This window comes from Tachypleus tridentatus, chromosome 12 (genome assembly GCF_004210375.1).
Source record: "Tachypleus tridentatus isolate NWPU-2018 chromosome 12, ASM421037v1, whole genome shotgun sequence".
In the NCBI taxonomy this organism is placed as follows: Eukaryota; Metazoa; Arthropoda; class Merostomata; order Xiphosura; family Limulidae; genus Tachypleus; species Tachypleus tridentatus.
In genome coordinates, this window is record NC_134836.1 from 130,469,942 (window position 1) to 130,490,725 (window position 20,784).

General features: G+C 30.5%; 1 protein-coding gene across 1 annotated transcript in view; it reads left to right on the top strand.

Moving 5' to 3' along the window:
• LOC143234698 (integrin beta-PS-like) overlaps positions 1–20,784 on the top strand; it is a 51,977-nt gene that overhangs the window by 23,009 nt on the left and 8,184 nt on the right. The window contains 8 exon segments of the mRNA XM_076472256.1: positions 3,336–3,415; positions 4,447–4,498; positions 13,320–13,475; positions 13,910–13,985; positions 13,988–14,051; positions 16,052–16,124; positions 17,914–17,995; positions 19,529–19,641. Of these exon segments, the coding sequence (XP_076328371.1) occupies positions 3,336–3,415; positions 4,447–4,498; positions 13,320–13,475; positions 13,910–13,985; positions 13,988–14,051; positions 16,052–16,124; positions 17,914–17,995; positions 19,529–19,641 (696 nt within the window).

Below are 20,784 nucleotides of genomic sequence, written 5' to 3' on the forward strand. Positions count from 1 at the left end.
TGTTCTTCTCCGTCCAGCTACATCACCTTCCATTTCCTCCTTGTCTCCTTGCTGACGTTGATCTCTCTAATGTTTTCTCCTTCACCTACATCAACTTCTATTTTCTCCTTGTCTCCTTACTGACATGATCTCTAATGTTCTCTCCGTCAGCTATATCACCTTCCATTTCTCCTTGTCTCCTTACTGACATGATCTCTCTAATGTTTTCTCCCGTCAACTACATCACCTTCCATTTCCTCCTTGTCTCCTTACTGACGTGATCTCTCTAATGTTCTCTCCCGTCAACTACATCACCTTCCATTTCCTCCTTGTCTCCTTACTGACGTGATCTCTCTAATGTTCTCTCCCGTCAACTACATCACCTTCCATTTCCTCCTTGTCTCCTTACTGACGTGATCTCTATAATGTTCTCTCCCGTCAACTACATCAGCTTCATCAGCATCAAAGGAGATTCTACTATAGGGTATGCACATGGTCATTTCTCACTACCTACACCACATAGCTGTTTCTGCTTCCTTGGGGTAATGTCTACCACCTCTAGCTATTTTCTTGACTTTGGTGAGGCTGTGACACAAGGTATGTCTTTATTAATGTTTTTTTTATTTCATTCAGGGACACTTGCTTCAATGTTGTATTAAGTGGCTAATGGTATGTGGCTAAGTATTTTGCCTGTACTCTGAATGAGATCATCTTAGATGGCTGTGACCATTCATGGACAACAGACATGCATGGCTGTGTGCACTCACCCTTGAGATGGGGCATGGACATCAGACCTGCATGGCTGTGTACACTCACCCTTGAGATGGGGCGTGGACATCAGACCTGCATGGCTGTGTACACTCACCCTTGAGATGGGGCGTGGACATCAGACCTGCATGGCTGTGTACACTCACCCTTGAGATGGGGTGTTTCACAAAATCAGTTAAATGTAAATTCCTAATGATACTTTCCTCATAAGATGCTCATCCTGGACTATCAACTATGAACTGCATGGATAAAGCAGAAGGGAATTGGTGTCTGTCCCTGCCATACCTAGATTGAATAAATCTGTGGTCTGCCTTTACCAATAGGGTTTTGTGATCACCCATTGCATTGTTTCAGGTGTCGCATTCCTTCCAGACTTCCCAATGCACATTTTACCCTCTTCTTCTGTTGGAGTGTGAATACTTCCTACTTACCAGTTCCAAGGTACTTTTGTGGTTGATGACGGACCACCCTGCTTGACAGATTTCACAAAAATGGCTCTTCTGTGTAGTAGGTTTGAAAAGGTCTTCATAAGATGTTTTTGCTTGTATCCTGGGTTTTCCTTCATGACGAGGTTGTTAATGACATAGGTAATTTTGAGCTTGTTCATAGTTACGGGGGCTGATTGCATGAGATAGATTTTCTTCAGATTCTGAGTTAAACATTCCTGGGGCCCTGGCATTAAGCCACTCTGTGTGTTCCTAGAGTCTTCTGATAGGTTTCCTTTGAACTTAAGACTTTAGATAAAGATGGTGTAGATCCTTATCCTACCCTATGAGGATGTTAGTACAAAGCGAGTGAGATTTTGGATGTAGTTGACTTGCTGAGTACATCTGGTATGCCTTTAACCACTCTACACCTTGAGGCATATTATCTCTTACCCACCTTCCATCATGGGATTGAGTAATTCTACTTCTTTTATGCCCCTTTGTTGCACCATCCTCTCCCTCATGGATATGTTCTATTCTTGGTCCACCATGTCTGGACCTCATGACCCTCTAATTGTTCACAGTTAACAGGTATCTTGCTCAAAATGGCTGTGATGCTTCTCTCAGATCATTGGACCTGTTCCTGTCAATTAATGGAATGTCCTTCAGACAATTCTGTAGGGATACACCTGTGCTTTCCATGCATTGGTGTCCCTTCTTTATCTCAATGTGGAATCCAAGCTAATCTTGTTACTGGAGGGACAATACCATATGAGAAGTTATGATTTTCTAATTGAAAATGCATTTCTGATAGGTATTTTGCTCTGATCACATTTCTCATCTTTCCTCCCAACTGTATTCTGGTGCTCACCTATTAGTGAATAGGTGGTGCAAAGTGATTTACATGAGATGTGTTGGAACTTTGGATTCCAACAGAGAGAGTGTTAAAGGCTTATGGCAAAAAATGTTCTTAAATGGAGGACAGCAAAAAATGAGAAAAGCTAAACTTGTAAGTAGATGAAATTATAGCTTTTAAAATTATGAAATGTAGCAGTATTTTATCAAGTGATATTTTGTATACTGTAGCAGTATTTTATCAAGTGATATTTTGTATACTGTAGTAGTATTTTATCAAGTGATATTTTGTATACTGTAGCAGTATTTTATCAAGGGATATTTTGTATACTGTAGCAGTATTTTATCAAGTGATATTTTGTATACTGTAGCAGTATTTTATCAAGTGATATTTTGTATACTGTAGCAGTATTTTATCAAGTGATATTTTGTATACTGTAGCAGTATTTTATCAAGTGATATTTTGTATACTGTAGCAGTATTTTATCAAGTGATATTTTGTATACTGTAGCAGTATTTTATCAAGTGATATTTTGTATACTGTAGCAGTATTTTATCAAGTGATATTTTGTATACTGTAGCAGTATTTTATCAAGTGATATTTTGTATACTGTAGCAGTATTTTATCAAGTGATATTTTGTATACTGTAGCAGTATTTTATCAAGTGATATTTTGTATACTGTAGTAGTATTTTATCAAGTGATATTTTGTATACTGTAGCAGTATTTTATCAAGTGATATTTTGTATACTGTAGCAGTATTTTATCAAGTGATATTTTGTATACTGTAGTAGTATTTTATCAAGTGATATTTTGTATACTGTAGTAGTATTTTATCAAGTGATATTTTGTATACTGTAGTAGTATTTTATTAAGTGATATTTTGTATACTGTAGTAGTATTTTATCAAGTGATATTTTGTATACTGTAGCAGTATTTTATCAAGTGATATTTTGTATACTGTAGCAGTATTTTATCAAGTGATATTTTGTATACATTTTTGTGAGTTAATACTTGTAAGTATTACTACAGTAACTTGGACATATACAAGTATTCTACAGAACAATACTGTAGGTGATAACCCACAAATATAACTATAAAATTGTCTCCTGCCTGATTTGTTATTTAAAATAAGTTTCTCTTCCAAACAAACTCGTACTTATTTCACCAGAACAAGTTAATTGCTTTAGTTAGAAGGAATCAAAATGTATTGTGTATGTCGTACACGTGGAACATCTGGACTATGAACCTTTCTTCACGTATGAACTCCAACTTGGTAAGATACTTAGAATTCTTTCTCTTTTACAGAAAATTACGTCGAGTGTCAAATTGCAAGACAACGTGAACAGCGATTTTGTTGAAATCAAATATTACTCATCTTGCCTTGGGTGAGTGTGATTTTAATGATTTTGAGGTGAATATTATTTTTTTTTCCTGAAATGAAAATTGAAAAATATTGTTTATACTCACACTTAAAGTTGGAATATAGTTTTTACCCTCTTATTTTCTGGTTTCTCAGTAGAAAGGCAGTATATTTATGGATTTACGATGCTAAGATCCAGGGTTCAATTTTCTTCCGGTAGTGGATTGTGTACAGCCCATCATTTAGTTGTTGAACATAAAACATCTTGTTGACAAGTTCAAGTGTTTCTAATTATTGTTTGAATGAGTGAACTATCTTTTAGAATGTGTGAACTTTTTACTGTAAACTGAACATTTTTCTATTAGAAAGGTTTATTGTTTGGTTTACAAACTTATCAAACACAAAGTTTATGTTTTTGACATACTTCCCTCTCCCCAGTTTTGTCTGGAATAACTGAAACCTGTTCTTCTTTTCCTATGGTTCACTCCATGTATCACTGTATGACTTCTAAATAGTAGTTAGTGCTACTGAACAGACTTGGTTCTCTTGTTTGTGAGTGAATTATAACTGTGATTAGTGAAATTAAAATATAAACAATTTATCTAACTGAAGAACTGTGTTAACATAGATTGTTATTCAATACAGCTTTATAGATTGATGATTTACTTTAATATATCTTGAAGAAGGAAAGTCATTTATTTGAATGTAATATTCTAATTTAATTTAGTAATGGACTTGTACACACACTTCACCACATGTACTCAGATTGCACCACATGAACTTGGAGTGAGTTTAACTTTTATTCAGAAATACAAGTTTCACGAATTGTATTAGACTATAAATAATAGTTTTTAAATTTCTTTGTTTTACATTGTCTTCAATCCATGTGTGACTGCATACAGAGAACAACATGTAACATTGATACCAGTGTATGTACATATCAGCAGTAGATTATGGACATTCAATGTTTGGTTTACTGCAGCTAGTCCAGTGTAAAACGAACAGGCATATACTTGGATAAAAACTAAATGTGTTATGTTTTATTTATTTCCTCAGAGAAAAACGAGAAAAGACCAATGAATGTAAGGGTTTGAAAGTTGGGAACAGTGTAAGTACCAAGATGTGATTAAGTAACTCTAAAGTAACAGTGTAAGTACCAAGATGTGATTAAGTAACTCTAAAGTAACAGTGTAAGTACCAAGATGTGATTAAGTAACTCTAAAGGTTTGAAAGTTGGGAACAGTGTAAGTACCAAGATGTGATTAAGTAACTATAAAGTAACAGTGTAAGTACCAAGAAGTGATTAAGTAACTCTAAAGTAACAGTGTAAGTACCAAGATGTGATTAAGTAACTCTAAAGGACAGTGTAAGTACCAAGATGTGATTAAGTAACTCTAAAGTAACAGTGTAAGTACCAAGATGTGATTAAGTAACTCTAAAGGACAGTGTAAGTACCAAGATGTGATTAAGTAACTCTAAAGGTTTGAAAGTTGGGAACAGTGTAAGTACCAAGATGTGATTAAGTAACTCTAAAGGTTTGAAAGTTGGGAACAGTGTAAGTACCAAGATGTGATTAAGTAACTCTAAAGGTGTGAAAGTTGGGAACAGTGTAAGTACCAAGATGTGATTAAGTAACTCTAAAGGACAGTGTAAGTACCAAGATGTGATTAAGTAACTCTAAAGTAACAGTGTAAGTACCAAGATGTGATTAAGTAACTCTAAAGGACAGTGTAAGTACCAAGATGTGATTAAGTAACTCTAAAGTAACAGTGTAAGTACCAAGATGTGATTAAGTAACTCTAAAGTAACAGTGTAAGTACCAAGATGTGATTAAGTAACTCTAAAGGTTTGAAAGTTGGGAACAGTGTAAGTACCAAGATGTGATTAAGTAACTATAAAGTAACAGTGTAAGTACCAAGAAGTGATTAAGTAACTCTAAAGTAACAGTGTAAGTACCAAGATGTGATTAAGTAACTCTAAAGGACAGTGTAAGTACCAAGATGTGATTAAGTAACTCTAAAGTAACAGTGTAAGTACCAAGATGTGATTAAGTAACTCTAAAGGACAGTGTAAGTACCAAGATGTGATTAAGTAACTCTAAAGGTTTGAAAGTTGGGAACAGTGTAAGTACCAAGATGTGATTAAGTAACTCTAAAGGTTTGAAAGTTGGGAACAGTGTAAGTACCAAGATGTGATTAAGTAACTCTAAAGGTGTGAAAGTTGGGAACAGTGTAAGTACCAAGATGTGATTAAGTAACTCTAAAGGACAGTGTAAGTACCAAGATGTGATTAAGTAACTCTAAAGTAACAGTGTAAGTACCAAGATGTGATTAAGTAACTCTAAAGGACAGTGTAAGTACCAAGATGTGATTAAGTAACTCTAAAGTAACAGTGTAAGTACCAAGATGTGATTAAGTAACTCTAAAGTAACAGTGTAAGTACCAAGATGTGATTAAGTAACTCTAAAGGTTTGAAAGTTGGGAACAGTGTAAGTACCAAGATGTGATTAAGTAACTCTAAAGGACAGTGTAAGTACCAAGATGTGATTAAGTAACTCTAAAGTAACAGTGTAAGTACCAAGATGTGATTAAGTAACTCTAAAGGTTTGAAAGTTGGGAACAGTGTAAGTACCAAGATGTGATTAAGTAACTCTAAAGTAACAGTGTAAGTACTAAGATGTGATTAAGTAACTCTAAAGGTTTGAAAGTTGGGAACAGTTGTAGTACCAAGATGTGAGTAACTAACTCTAAAGTAACAGTGTAAGTACCAAGATGTGATTAAGTAACTCTAAAGGTTTGAAAGTTGGGAACAGTTGTAGTACCAAGATGTGAGTAACTAACTCTAAAGTAACAGTGTAAGTACTAAGATGTGATTAAGTAACTCCAGTGACTCTATGTTTTAAAATATTCAATTTTAATATTGTTTGTAAGTAATGTTATAATAAATGTATAGATATTTTAGAACACAGTCCAGTAGTTGAAACTATTAACTTCAGTAGATATTTTAAAATAATGGTATTTTTAAGAAATGTGTAGTAGCTACTATACAACAACTGTACATAGGCCTACATTGGATGGTTTGTTTTCTAATTACTAGATAGTTCTAAAAATTCAAAGATAGTGTGTTATCCCTTCTTTTCTTCATCCTATTAAGAGAAACCTTTGGACAATGTTTGAATTCAATAGTAATTTCACATTAAGTACCATTCATATGGAAAGTTCAATCTTACGATTTGTATATATATCACTGACCATCTAATTGTTATAATGACACAGTGTATGTCCACTGTATCCAAGAATATAACACCAACATTTACAGTTTTGAATGTGTTTTAGTTACTATTATTTTGTAAACTACAGTCGCAATTCATATATTATTATTATTATTATTTACAAATAAAGTCTTAAACTCAATTTACTCAAAACACAGAACAGCTAATTAACAAGTATAGAAAACAATTATATCTTCTAGTTATAAGAACTATTGTATTTAGTTGCTGCTTGATAAAGATTGCTAAGCCTTTTCAAATTTCACACGTTGAGGATGTGAAACAAAATAATTTCATATATACAGTTGAAATAACAAAAATTCACAACTATATCGATACCATAGAATTCCACTATAAGTTAACAAACTTTCTAACTAAGCTGTATTTAGGTCTGAGAAAGGATATGAAATTTTAAGCAGACTAGAGACAACCTACCTCTTTGATATAATGGCTTCCAAATACTTTAAAATGGCTGAGAAAACCATTTGGGGGAAATTATGAGCTGTTGATTGGATATTCACATCACATATTAATGTAAGTCCATATAAGGGACTGTTTCCATAATAAAAAAAAAGAAGAGGTTAATAGGTTCACTGTGTTTCATTCAGTTCATAAACCATATCTCAGCAAGATATGATGTTCTTATTTTATATTCTATGTTGTCAGTATTGGTAGTTTGAGTTCCTAATTTGTACAAAACTACAGACTTAGTATTTTGAGATCACAAACATCTAATTTGAACCACTGCTGTATTCAACATACCACGTAACTCATTAAAATCAATATTCAGGTGTTATTTTAATACTTATTTTAAATTAAGAAATTAAATAATGCATAATAATAAAATTTGAATTATACATATATATATAAATGTATCATGTTATGAAATTTAAACAATTTATACCACACATTTATACTTTTGTAAAATAATTTGTAGTCATTCTAGAATGATAAAAGCATAACTTGTATTTCTTGACTACATTTTTTTATGGTAATTATGAGGTCAGTCAAATTGACAGACACCCTATAGTTAGGATAGAAAAACCAACAGATAAAATGTAGTAATAATGAAAACAAACATTTGAAATATATTTGAGGTTTTATATATTATACAAATAATGTTTGAGGTTTTATATACTATACAAATAATGTTTGAGGTTTTATATACTACACAAATAATGTTTGAGGTTTTATATACTATACAAATAATGTTTCAGGTTTTATATACTATACAAATAATGTTTGAGGTTTTATATACTATACAAATAATGTTTGAGGTTTTATATACTATACAAATAATGTTTGAGGTTTCATGTACTATACAAATAATGTTTGAGGTTTCATGTACTATACAAATAATGTTTGAGGTTTCATGTACTATACAAATAATGTTTGAGGTTTTATGTACTATACAAATAATGTTTGAGGTTTTATGTACTATACAAATAATGTTTGAGGTTTTATGTACTATACAAATAATGTTTGAGGTTTTATGTACTATACAAATAATGTTTGAGGTTTTATGTACTATACAAATAATGTTTGAGGTTTATGTACTATACAAATAATGTTTGAGGTTTTATGTACTATACAAATAATGTTTGAGGTTTTATGTACTATACAAATAATGTTTGAGGTTTTATATACTATACAAATAATGTTTGAGGTTTTATATACTATACAAATAATGTTTGAGGTTTCATGTACTATACAAATAATGTTTGAGGTTTCATGTACTATACAAATAATGTTTGAGGTTTTATGTACTATACAAATAATGTTTGAGGTTTATGTACTATACAAATAATGTTTGAGGTTTTATGTACTATACAAATAATGTTTGAGGTTTATGTACTATACAAATAATGTTTGAGGTTTTATGTACTATACAAATAATGTTTGAGGTTTTATGTACTATACAAATAATGTTTGAGGTTTTATGTACTATACAAATAATGTTTGAGGTTTATGTACTATACAAATAATGTTTGAGGTTTTATGTACTATACAAATAATGTTTGAGGTTTATGTACTATACAAATAATGTTTGAGGTTTTCTGTACTATACAAATAATGTTTGAGGTTTTATGTACTATACAAATAATGTTTGAGGTTTTCTGTACTATACAAATAATGTTTGAGGTTTATGTACTATACAAATAATGTTTGAGGTTTTATGTACTATACAAATAATGTTTGAGGTTTTCTGTACTATACAAATAATGTTTGAGGTTTTCTGTACTATACAAATAATGTTTGAGGTTTTCTGTACTATACAAATAATGTTTGAGGTTTTCTGTACTATACAAATAATGTTTGAGGTTTTCTGTACTATACAAATAATGTTTGAGGTTTTCTGTACTATACAAATAATGTTTGAGGTTTTCTGTACTATACAAATAATGTTTGAGGTTTTCTGTACTATACAAATAATGTTTGAGGTTTTCTGTACTATACAAATAATGTTTGAGGTTTTCTGTACTATACAAATAATGTTTGAGGTTTTCTGTACTATACAAATAATGTTTGAGGTTTTCTGTACTATACAAATAATGTTTGAGGTTTTATGTACTATACAAATAATGTTTGAGGTTTTATGTACTATACAAATAATGTTTGAGGTTTTCTGTACTATACAAATAATGTTTGAGGTTTCATGTACTATACAAATAATGTTTGAGGTTTCATGTACTATACAAATAATGTTTGAGGTTTCATGTACTATACAAATAATGTTTGAGGTTTTATGTACTATACAAATAATGTTTGAGGTTTCATGTACTATACAAATAATGTTTGAGGTTTCATGTACTATACAAATAATGTTTGAGGTTTCATGTACTATACAAATAATGTTTGAGGTTTCATGTACTATACAAATAATGTTTGAGGTTTTATGTACTATACAAATAATGTTTGAGGTTTTATGTACTATACAAATAATGTTTGAGGTTTTATGTACTATACAAATGATGTTTGAGGTTTTATGTACTATACAAATAATGTTTGAGGACAAGTTATATAAGCATAACATGAAAATCACACTTGGACTAGTAACAAAATTGTCAATATTTCCATACATAAATCCTCCATAGAAATGTTACACTAAAAAATCAGATTTTTGTTTACAAAAAGGTGTAAGGTTTACTAAAACTGTCCCAAATTTTGTAAGGATATACATATAGCATTAAGAATTATAGTGTAAATAAATACTTAAGTTGTGTATCTTATATCAAGCCTATTGTGAAAGGGTTAACTGCCATTCAGTTCCAAATCATGAACATGAGAGTGTAAATGTCATTTACGAGACACACATTATTCGTTGTATTTCTCAGGAAGGTAATTCTTTAAGACTATGGTCTCAGGTGCAAAGAGTCAAGTAAACAGTTTAGAAGGACCTCGGGCTCTACGCTCTGAGTAAATTTGAAACAAGTATAATAATTTTTAAACTTGTAATTTAAAATGTACACCCTACTTGTTATTTATAATAATTTTTAAACTTGTAATTTAAAATGTACACCCTACTTGTTAACTATAGTAATTTTTAAACTTATAATTTAAAATGTACACCCTACTTGTTAACTATAATAATTTTTAAACTTGTAATTTAAAATGTACACCCTACTTGTTAACTATAATAATTTTTAAACTTGTAATTTAAAATGTACACCCTACTTGTTAACTATAATAATTTTTAAACTTGTAATTTAAAATGTACACCCTACTTGTTAACTATAATAATTTTTAAACTTGTAATTTAAAATTACACCCTAATTATTAACTATAATAAAACTTGTAATTTAAAATGTACACCCTACTTGTTATTTATAATAATTTTTAAACTTGTAATTTAAAATGTACACCCTACTTGTTAACTATAATAATTTTTAAACTTGTAATTTAAAATGTACACCCTACTTGTTAACTATAATAATTTTTAAACTTGTAATTTAAAATGTACACCCTACTTGTTAACTATAATAATTTTTAAACTTGTAATTTAAAATGTACACCCTACTTGTTAACTATAATAATTTTTAAACTTGTAATTTAAAATGTACACCCTACTTATTAACTATAATAAAACTTGTAATTTAAAATGTACACCCTACTTGTTAACTATAATAATTTTTAAACTTGTAATTTAAAATGTATACCCTACTTATTAACTATAATAAAACTTGTAATTTAAAATGTACACCCTACTTATTAACTATAATAAAACTTGTAATTTAAAATGTACACCCTACTTGTTAACTATAATAATTTTTAAACTTGTAATTTAAAATGTACACCCTACTTGTTAACTATAATAATTTTTAAACTTGTAATTTAAAATGTATACCCTACTTATTAACTATAATAAAACTTGTAATTTAAAATGTACACCCCACTTATTAACTATAATAAAACTTGTAATTTAAAATGTACACCCTACTTGTTAACTGTAATAAAACTCGTAATTTAAAATGTACACCCTACTTGTTAACTGTAATAAAACTTGTAATTTAAAATGTACACCCTACTTGTCAACTGTAATAAAACTTGTAATTTAAAATGTACACCCTACTTGTGAACTGTAATAAAACTTGTAATTTAAAATGTACACCCTACTTGTCAACTGAAATAAAACTTGTAATTTAAAATGTACACCCTACTTGTTAACTGTAATAAAACTTGTAATTTAAAATGTACACCCTACTTGTTAACTGTAATAAAACTTGTAATTTAAAATGCACACCCTACTTGTTAACTGTAATAAAACTTGTAATTTAAAATGTACACCCTACTTGTCAGTTTGTGATCGTTATCCGTACTATTTTATGTATCCATGAAGTCTGTACATGTTTTTTGTTACTGCCATCTTGAGGGTGTTTATAATTACAAGAACTAATTAACAGTTTTATTTTAACACAAAGATTGAAGCAGTTTCTCATTTTTATTTATTTTACATTTCTGAATTTTAGTGAAGTAATTTACATAAACAAAAAAAACATGCCAAAATCATTCAAGTCTAAAATGTATTGTTCAACCCTTTTGTGTCGGATCACTGATCAAAGGCCATGTCATCATGTTTGTTGACTTGTATTCAAAATTTTATTGGGCTACTATTTTATGTCAATAAGTTTGGAATCAAGTTGTAGGTTATAAAACATACTTTAATATTATATATGGATTAATTTCTTAATTTAAAAGTAAATAATAAAAGAACACATCTAAATATAGCTTTTAGTGAGTTGTTATGTTGAATGCAGCATTGTTTAAGATTAGTATTCTGACATCACAAACATCTAAGTTTACAACTTGTACAAATTAGTAACTCAAATTACTAATGTTGACAAGCTAAAATATAAAGTAAGAACCTCATATCTTTTTATTTTACTGAGGTATGGCTTGTGTACTGAATCAAACAGTGGCCCCATTCACCTCTTTTTCACTTACTTCAACATAAGACATGTAAGTAACCAATAAACAGCTTAGAATGTCTCCAGAGTGGTTTTCTCTACAATTTTAATCTTTGAAAAACCTACAATATTTTTGATTCAAGATTTCAGTAAGGTATGTTGTGTCTTTTAGTTTGCTTGAAGTTTCATATTTTTTTAAATATAAATAGATCTCAGTTACTAATGTTAATAAATCATAGTGGAATTCTGTAGTATCAGCGTAGTTATGTATGATTCTTTTGTTATTCAATTGTATGTATTGAACCTAAAAAAACAATTTGATATCCTCCATGTAAAAATTTCTAAAAGCTTAGAAAAAGATGTCCAGCAACAACCGAGTACAAAGGTCACAGAGAGAAGAGATAATTGTTTGTTTTACTTCTTGATTTATTGTTCTATAATAATAAAAAAATGATTGAATTATTTCTAAATAGTAATAATCTAATATGTGTGTGTATATAAAACAGTTGAAATGTCTATTACACTAGTAAATACTAGTTTTTTGTAGTAGTAAATACTATAGGGTTGGCTAAGTGATAGACCCCATAGAAAATAAAGTCCTACTGAAAACAAATGTTTGAAGTATATTTATGAGGTTTTTAGAGATTATACAAATAATATTTGAGATTTTTGAGATGAAGAATAATTTTTCAAACACAAAATCAATTTGCACTCAGACTAGTAATGAAACAGACTCTAATTTCAGAAACAAATCTTTAATAAAAATATATCATTAAAATATCTGATTATTTGTTTAGAAAATAGTTGTAATCTTTACTAAAAGTCTACCAAATCTTTTTAAGATAACACATACTGTATCATAAGTTATGGTGCAAATACTTAGTGTGTAAATGTGCAGATGAATTGTGCATGTTACACCAAATCTATTGTGAAAGGGTTAATTGAAACATTACTTTGAGACTTCAATGATTAGTGCTTGTTTAAATAGAAAGATATTTTTATCTTGTTTTTCAGTGATTCACTGAATTCCAAGACTGATCATTAAATATATAATAGTTGTCAGTATAATGCTATCAGTGAGTTGCGCAAGTTAGCAGTTATTGTAATGTCATCAGTGAGTTGTGCAAGTTAGCAGTTATTGTAATGTCATCAGTGAGTTGTGCAAGTTAGCGGTTATTGTAATGTCATCAGTGAGTTATGTAAGGCCATGTTTGTACATCACACAAAATGTACCTATTCATGTTATCCATTGTCAGGTGACATTTGAAGCACGAATTGAGGTCAAGAAATGCCCAGAGAATCAAACCACATGGAACCAGACTATTCAGATTTATCCAATTGGTCTGAACGAAGCTCTCATTATTGATCTGGAGATCATCTGTGAATGTATGTGCGAAAAACCTTGGAATGAGGTATATAGCTTGTTTTACAAACACATGTTCTTACAAAGCATATAAGTAATACTACTGATGAGACTGTTGTGTGAAATTATAATGATGTAAACAGTTTTATTACAAAGTATGTGATACTACTGAACAGACTGGTGTGTGAAATTATAATGATGTAAACAGTTTTTAGTATTTTCTCTTAGTGTAATCTTGGCTTTTCAGAAGTGTACTTTTTATGAACAATGTTTTAATGCTCAGTAACTCGGATATTGTTGTTTGAAAATGTTACATAAGTTTAGGTGACTGACTAAACTTACTCATACAATTTGCATGACTGTGTTTTCAAACCTGAACAATCTGGTCATGAAACATGGGCATGGTCACTTGACTGACCTGATTGTAAAACATGGGTAACTATTTTTCATGGCTATGCTGACGTTATATTTGTTATTTTCCAGGAGAAGAGCAGTGACAAGTGTACTTATGGTAACGGAACATACAAATGTGGGATGTGTAAGTGTTACTGAAGGGCGTACGAAACAAGTGTGAATGCGATTCCAAGGACTCTGATCTCACTGCAGATGAAGCAAAGTGTATTTTGTTAGTACTGAAGTTGTTTTTTAATAATTTATAATGTGTGTCATGATCTCTTATCAGCAGCTGACTCTTTAAAGACAGGTTTTAGAACTGTGTCTCTTTGATCAAGAATAATGATATATTAATGAAGATTACAGCAGAGGTTCCCTGTTTACTTTATCTGGAAAACATCCTAACCTTACTTATGTTAGTTTTTACAGTAAGTTTTATAACAAATTTGAAGGATACAGTTTGTATGAATCACTCTGGTAACACCATCAGTAGTGAGTTGTATTAAAGATCAGTAACTTTAGGGTGCAGGAAAAGTTCTTATTACTAATAAGGCATTTCATTATGACTTATGTTTTACTAAATATTTGTTTATTATATTCCAAATATCAAAACCTAATGACCATAAGTTTTAAATTTGTAATTTCATTGTTTAGAATTCTCAGTTTCTCCCTAGTGTGAGAACTGTGACATTTATTCACTTGGTGTTTCTTTCTCTCTAATATTGTACCACCTATCTCCGAAGTATGGGTTTAATGTTATTACACACAACTTTCACAGACTTCAATTTTATTTGGTTACAAAGTCATAAACTAGAAAACCAAACACACTTGAAACACCAACTTCTAACATCGTCTGTTTTGCATATTACTATTAGTTGTCTTGCATGTAATATTATACTGTTTATAACCAATAGGTTAAGTATGAACAGTGTTAATGTGTGTATCAGAGTGAAGTTTACACCACAACTTGTGAAACAGGTCATAACAAGTGTATAATTAAAGTTTACACCACAACTTGTGAAACAGGTTATAACAAGTGTATAATTAAAGTTTACACCACAACGTGTGAAACAGGTTATAACAAGTGTATAATTAAAGTTTACACCACAACTTGTGAAACAGGTCATAACAAGTGTATAATTAAAGTTTACACCACAACTTGCGAAACAGGTCATAACAAGTGTATAATTAAAGTTTACACCACAACTTGAAACAGGTCATAACAAGTGTATAATTAAAGTTTACACCACAACTTGTGAAACAGGTCATAACAAGTGTATAATTAAAGTTTACACCACAACTTGTGAAACAGGTCATAACAAGTGTATAATTAAAGTTTACACCACAACTTGTGAAACAGGTCATAACAAGTGTATAATTAAAGTTTACACCACAACTTGTGAAACAGGTTATAACAAGTGTATAATTAAAGTTTACACCACAACTTGTGAAACAGGTTATAACAAGTGTATAATTAAAGTTTACACCACAACTTGTGAAACAGGTTATAACAAGTGTATAATTAAAGTTTACACCACAACTTTTGAAACAGGTTATAACAAGTGTATAATTAAAGTTTACACCACAACTTGTGTAACAGGTCATAACAAGTGTATAATTAAAGTTCACACCACAACTTGTGAAACAGGTCATAACAAGTGTATAATTACAGTTCACACCACAACTTGTGAAACAGGTCATAACAAGTGTATAATTACAGTTCACACCACAACTTGTGAAACAGGTCATAACAAGTGTATAATTAAAGTTCACACCACAACTTGTGAAACAGGTCATAACAAGTGTATAATTAAAGTTCACACCACAACTTGTGAAACAGGTCATAACAAGTGTATAATTAAAGTTCACACCACAACTTGTGAAACAGGTCATAACAAGTGTATAATTACAGTTCACACCACAACTTGTGAAACAGGTCATAACAAGTGTATAATTACAGTTCACACCACAACTTGTGAAACAGGTCATAACAAGTGTATAATTAAAGTTCACACCACAACTTGTGAAACAGGTAATGACAAGTGTATAATTAAAGTTCACACCACAACTTGTGAAACAGGTCATAACAAGTGTATAATTAAAGTTCACACCACAACTTGTGAAACAGGTCATAACAAGTGTATAATTACAGTTCACACCACAACTTGTGAAACATGCAAGTTTCATGTGTTTTCATGTATGTTTTACTTTTTTCTTTCGTCTGTTTTCCAGTGACAAGGACACTAAACCCTGTTCTGGACGTGGAATTTGTCATTGTGGAGTTTGTGAATGTTTCACTAGACAAGCAAGTTGACATTTTTGTTCATTTTGTTTTAGTAAAAGAAATATTTATTTTTATAAAATATTTGGCATTAAGTCTTTAACTTGTCCATTACAAGTTGGGTTGAATCTACTCATAATCCCAAAAGTAATGATATTTTTCATGTGTTACAAATTTTGAGAATTACTCATGAACACATCAAAGCTCTTGTGCACAGAATATCAGATTTTTAAATTAAGTATACACATCTGTTAGTTACCCACCTGTCACACTCTCTCTTTCGTAATTCATTAGTAGTTCTCTCTTAACTTTATATTAAATATAACAAATAGAAACTCAAAGTTTTCATCTATCAAATGACATAACATTTTGTTCTGTACAGTTAAATGTCAATGTCACCTAATGTACCCACGAGTGAATTTGTATCACATAGTTAGAAAGATAGGAAAACTCTGACAGGTAAGGGAATCTCTTTACTTTTTGCATGTTGTTAACCTACATTGCTTGGTACATTATTTGATTAAATAAAAATTAATACTGTAAAATGTAAACTAAGTAAAGTAAATAATAATATAATAAAAATGTTTCACGGGGTATGCGAACTGCTTGTAGTAGTTTGTAGGTAATGTAATTCAACAGCATAAAGTGAGCTGCACTTGACCCGAGTGATTTAAAACCTGTAATGGTAAGAACAGTAGTTCAACAGGGAAATAAAACAACAAAATTTACATGTGTATACTGTTACAAGTTTAGAGCAATGTAGGATAAATAAGTGTAGTTTCTTGAAGTCATTCTAGAAAGATAACAGGGTGATTTTAAATAAGAGGTCTCAGGGAATACAAAGGAAGTTTGAGATTTTTGTGATGAAAAATAATTTCATATATACAGTTGAAATAACAAAAATTCACAACTATATTGATACCATAGAATTCCACTATAAGTTAACAAACTTACTAACTAAGCTGTATTTAGGTCTGAGAAAGGATATGAAATTTTAAGCAGACTAGAGACACAACCTACCTCTTTGAAATAATGGCTTCCAAATACTTTAAAATGGCTGAGAAAGCCATTTGGGGGAAATTATGAGCTGTTGATTGGATATTCACATCACATATTAATGTAAGTCCATATAAGGGACTGTTTCCATAATAAAAAAAAAAAAAGAGGTTAATAGGTTCACTGTGTTTGATTCAGTTCATAAACCATATCTCAGCAAGATATGATGTTCTTATTTTATATTCTATGTTGTCAGTATTGGTAGTTTGAGTTCCTAATTTGTACAAAACTACAGACTTAGTATTTTGAGATCACAAACATCTAATTTGAACCTATTCTATAATGCTGCATGACACACAAACGTTTGATATTTAGATTATTATTTTGTAATATTTAAAATTATTAAATCTTTATTACTACAATTTTAATTATAATCTACAATTTGATACCAAATTTATTGATGTACATTTATAGATAATAGTTGAATATAATTTTTAATGCAAGTAGACAAATGCTATATGACACGGCATTTGACCAGTGACCCTTAGTTATAAGGTTAACATGTTATTTTTAGAATCAAAGTGTTAAAGGTTAATGTAACATACAATGTTGCACATTGAACATAAATTTGTAAAAGTCGTGGAATGAGTGCCAAAAGAACAGATAATTTATAGTAAAACATTGCGTAAAAATCTAGGTAGCAAAAAAATATACCATTTGCTTTGAATTCAACTGATTCTCAAAATGAATATTGTACTTTCTGTATGGAATGTGCTAAAGAAGATGTGTAGTCATAATTCATGTGAATGTTTCACAGAATCCAGAAGAAGAAGTGACGGGAAAGTTCTGTGAGTGTGATAACTTTTCGTGTGATCGGCACGAAGGGGATATCTGTAGTGGTGAGTGACTTTCTCTGTTCATGTTTCTCACTCCAACCGAGAAAATATCATGACCAACAACCAGTGAGAAAAGGTTAAATCTGTTACGAATAACGTAGTTGTCAATTTTAAGGTACAGCTGTTACGAATAACGTAGTTATTCTTTTTTCTTAAAAATATGAAAGACAAGATAATACATTTGTAAAATGTGATTTATACATAACGTATCAAATGTGTTTCACCACGTGTCCTTCATATCTGCCAAACTTTTGGTATTAAAATCATGTTCTGTGTTGGTAAAATTGTCCATTCCTTTGCTGGTTTGTTTTAATATGATCAAAGGGTGAAGTTGGTGTGGAAGTGAGAATATGTCTTGTATTTAAAGTTAAAAATAGTACTACAGTGGTAACATACATATTGTGTGTTAATGCATCATTTGCCATGCTTCCCTTTCTCACAAGGTGTGAATCATATTTTATATTGTACTGATGTGAAATATATTTATATTTTTGTAGTAGTGACATAAAGTTTCTAAACAGTGAGGCCATATTGATATTTTAAAATGTTTTATAAACCACAAAAAGTACCAGATGGATTTCTTCTCATTCATATTACTAATGCTAGAATGTGTCTTTTTGTACACCCAAATTGATCGTCCACAAGTTGCTACAAGTTTCTCTAACTCCCAGCTCTGAGTTGGAAGAACAGTTCTTAACTCTGTACACTGACTTGGAACTGAAACTGTTATCTTGTGTGGTGGAACAGTTCTAAACTCTGTACACTGACTTGGAACTGAAACTGTTATCTTGTGTGGTGGAACAGTTCTAAACTCTGTACACTGACTTGGAACTGAAACTGTTATCTTGTGTGGTGGAAGAGTTCTAAACTCTGTGCACTGACTTGGAACTGAAACTGTTATCTTGTGTGGTGGAACAGTTCTAAACTTTGTATACTGACTTGGAACTGAAACTGTTATCTTGTGTGGTAGAACTGTTCTAAACTCTGTACACTGACTTGGAACTGAAACTGTTATCTTGTGTGGTAGAACTGTTCTAAATTCTGTACACTGACTTGGAACTGAAACTGTTATTTTGTGTGGTGGAACTGTTCTAAACTTTGTATACTGACTTGGAACTGAAACTGTTATCTTGTGTGGTGGAACAGTTCTAAACTCTGTACACTGACTTGGAACTGAAACTGTTATCTTGTGTGGTGGAACAGTTCTAAACTCTGTACACTGACTTGGAACTGAAACTGTTATCTAGTGTGGTAGAACTGTTTTAAACGTCATACACAGACTTGGAACTGAATGGTTTAATTAAATAATGTGAACATTGAACAGCTTAGTACTGATATTTAAATCAGTATTACTGTTATTTAAAAATATAAAATATATACCACCTCCATAATAAAGATTGAAAGCTAGAAATGAAACATTGAACATGATTCAGTCATATATTAGAAAGACATATTGTTGGTAAATCACTTTATAATTTTCTTCACGTATGATGTATTCAGGATTAGATAAATACATGACTTTCACTGTTATTGCAGGACCTGAACATGGGAAGTGTGAGTGTGGAGAATGTCAGTGTCAACCTGGCTGGAAAGGTAACGCATGCGAATGTAGAGACACCAACGAAACTTGCATCGCTCCGAAGAGCGACGTAAGTGTGGTTTATGTGTGTAGGTTTTGCTAATATGATTGAACATGTACTTTTCAGTACAATAACATTTTATGAGGAATTAAAACATTTACTAACAAAAGTGAAATTTCTATAGGTATGTTTTGTTAAATAGCCATATCAATTATAAATAAACTTGTTACACACACAACCTATATTAATACAGTATAGCCATATCAATTATAAATAAACTTGTTACACATGCAACCTATATTAATACAGTATAGCCATATCAATTATAAATAAACTTGTTACACATGCAACCTATATTAATACAGTATAGCCATATCAATTATAAATAAACTTGTTACACATGCAACCTATATTAATACAGTATAGCCATATCAATTATAAATAAACTTGTTACACACACAACCTATATTAATACAGTATAGCCACATCAATTATAAATAAACTTGTTACACACACAACCTATATTAATACAGTATAGCCATATCAATTATACATAAACTTGTTACACACACAACCTATATTAATACAGTATAGCCACATCAATTATAAATAAACTTGTTACACACACAACCTATATTAATACAGTATAGCCATATCAATTATAAATAAACTTGTTACACACACAACCTATATTAATACAGTATAGCCATATCAATTATAAATAAACTTGTTACACACACAACCTATATTAATACACTATAGCCATATCAATTATAAATAAACTTGTTACACACACACACACAACCTATATTAATACAGTATAGCCATATCAATTATAAATAAACTTGTTACACACACAACCTATATTAATACAGTATAGCCACATCAATTATAAATAAACTTGTTACACACACAACCTATATTAATACAGTATAGCCACATCAATTATAAATAAACTTGTTACACACACAACCTATATTAATACAGTATAGCCACATCAATTATAAATAAACTTGTTACACACACAACCTATATTAATACAGTATAGCCACATCAATTATAAATAAACTTGTTACACACACAACCTATATTAATACAGTATAGCCACATCAATTATAAATAAACTTGTTACACACACAACCTATATTAATACAGTATAGCCACATCAATTATAAATAAACTTGTTACACACACAACCTATGTTAATACAGT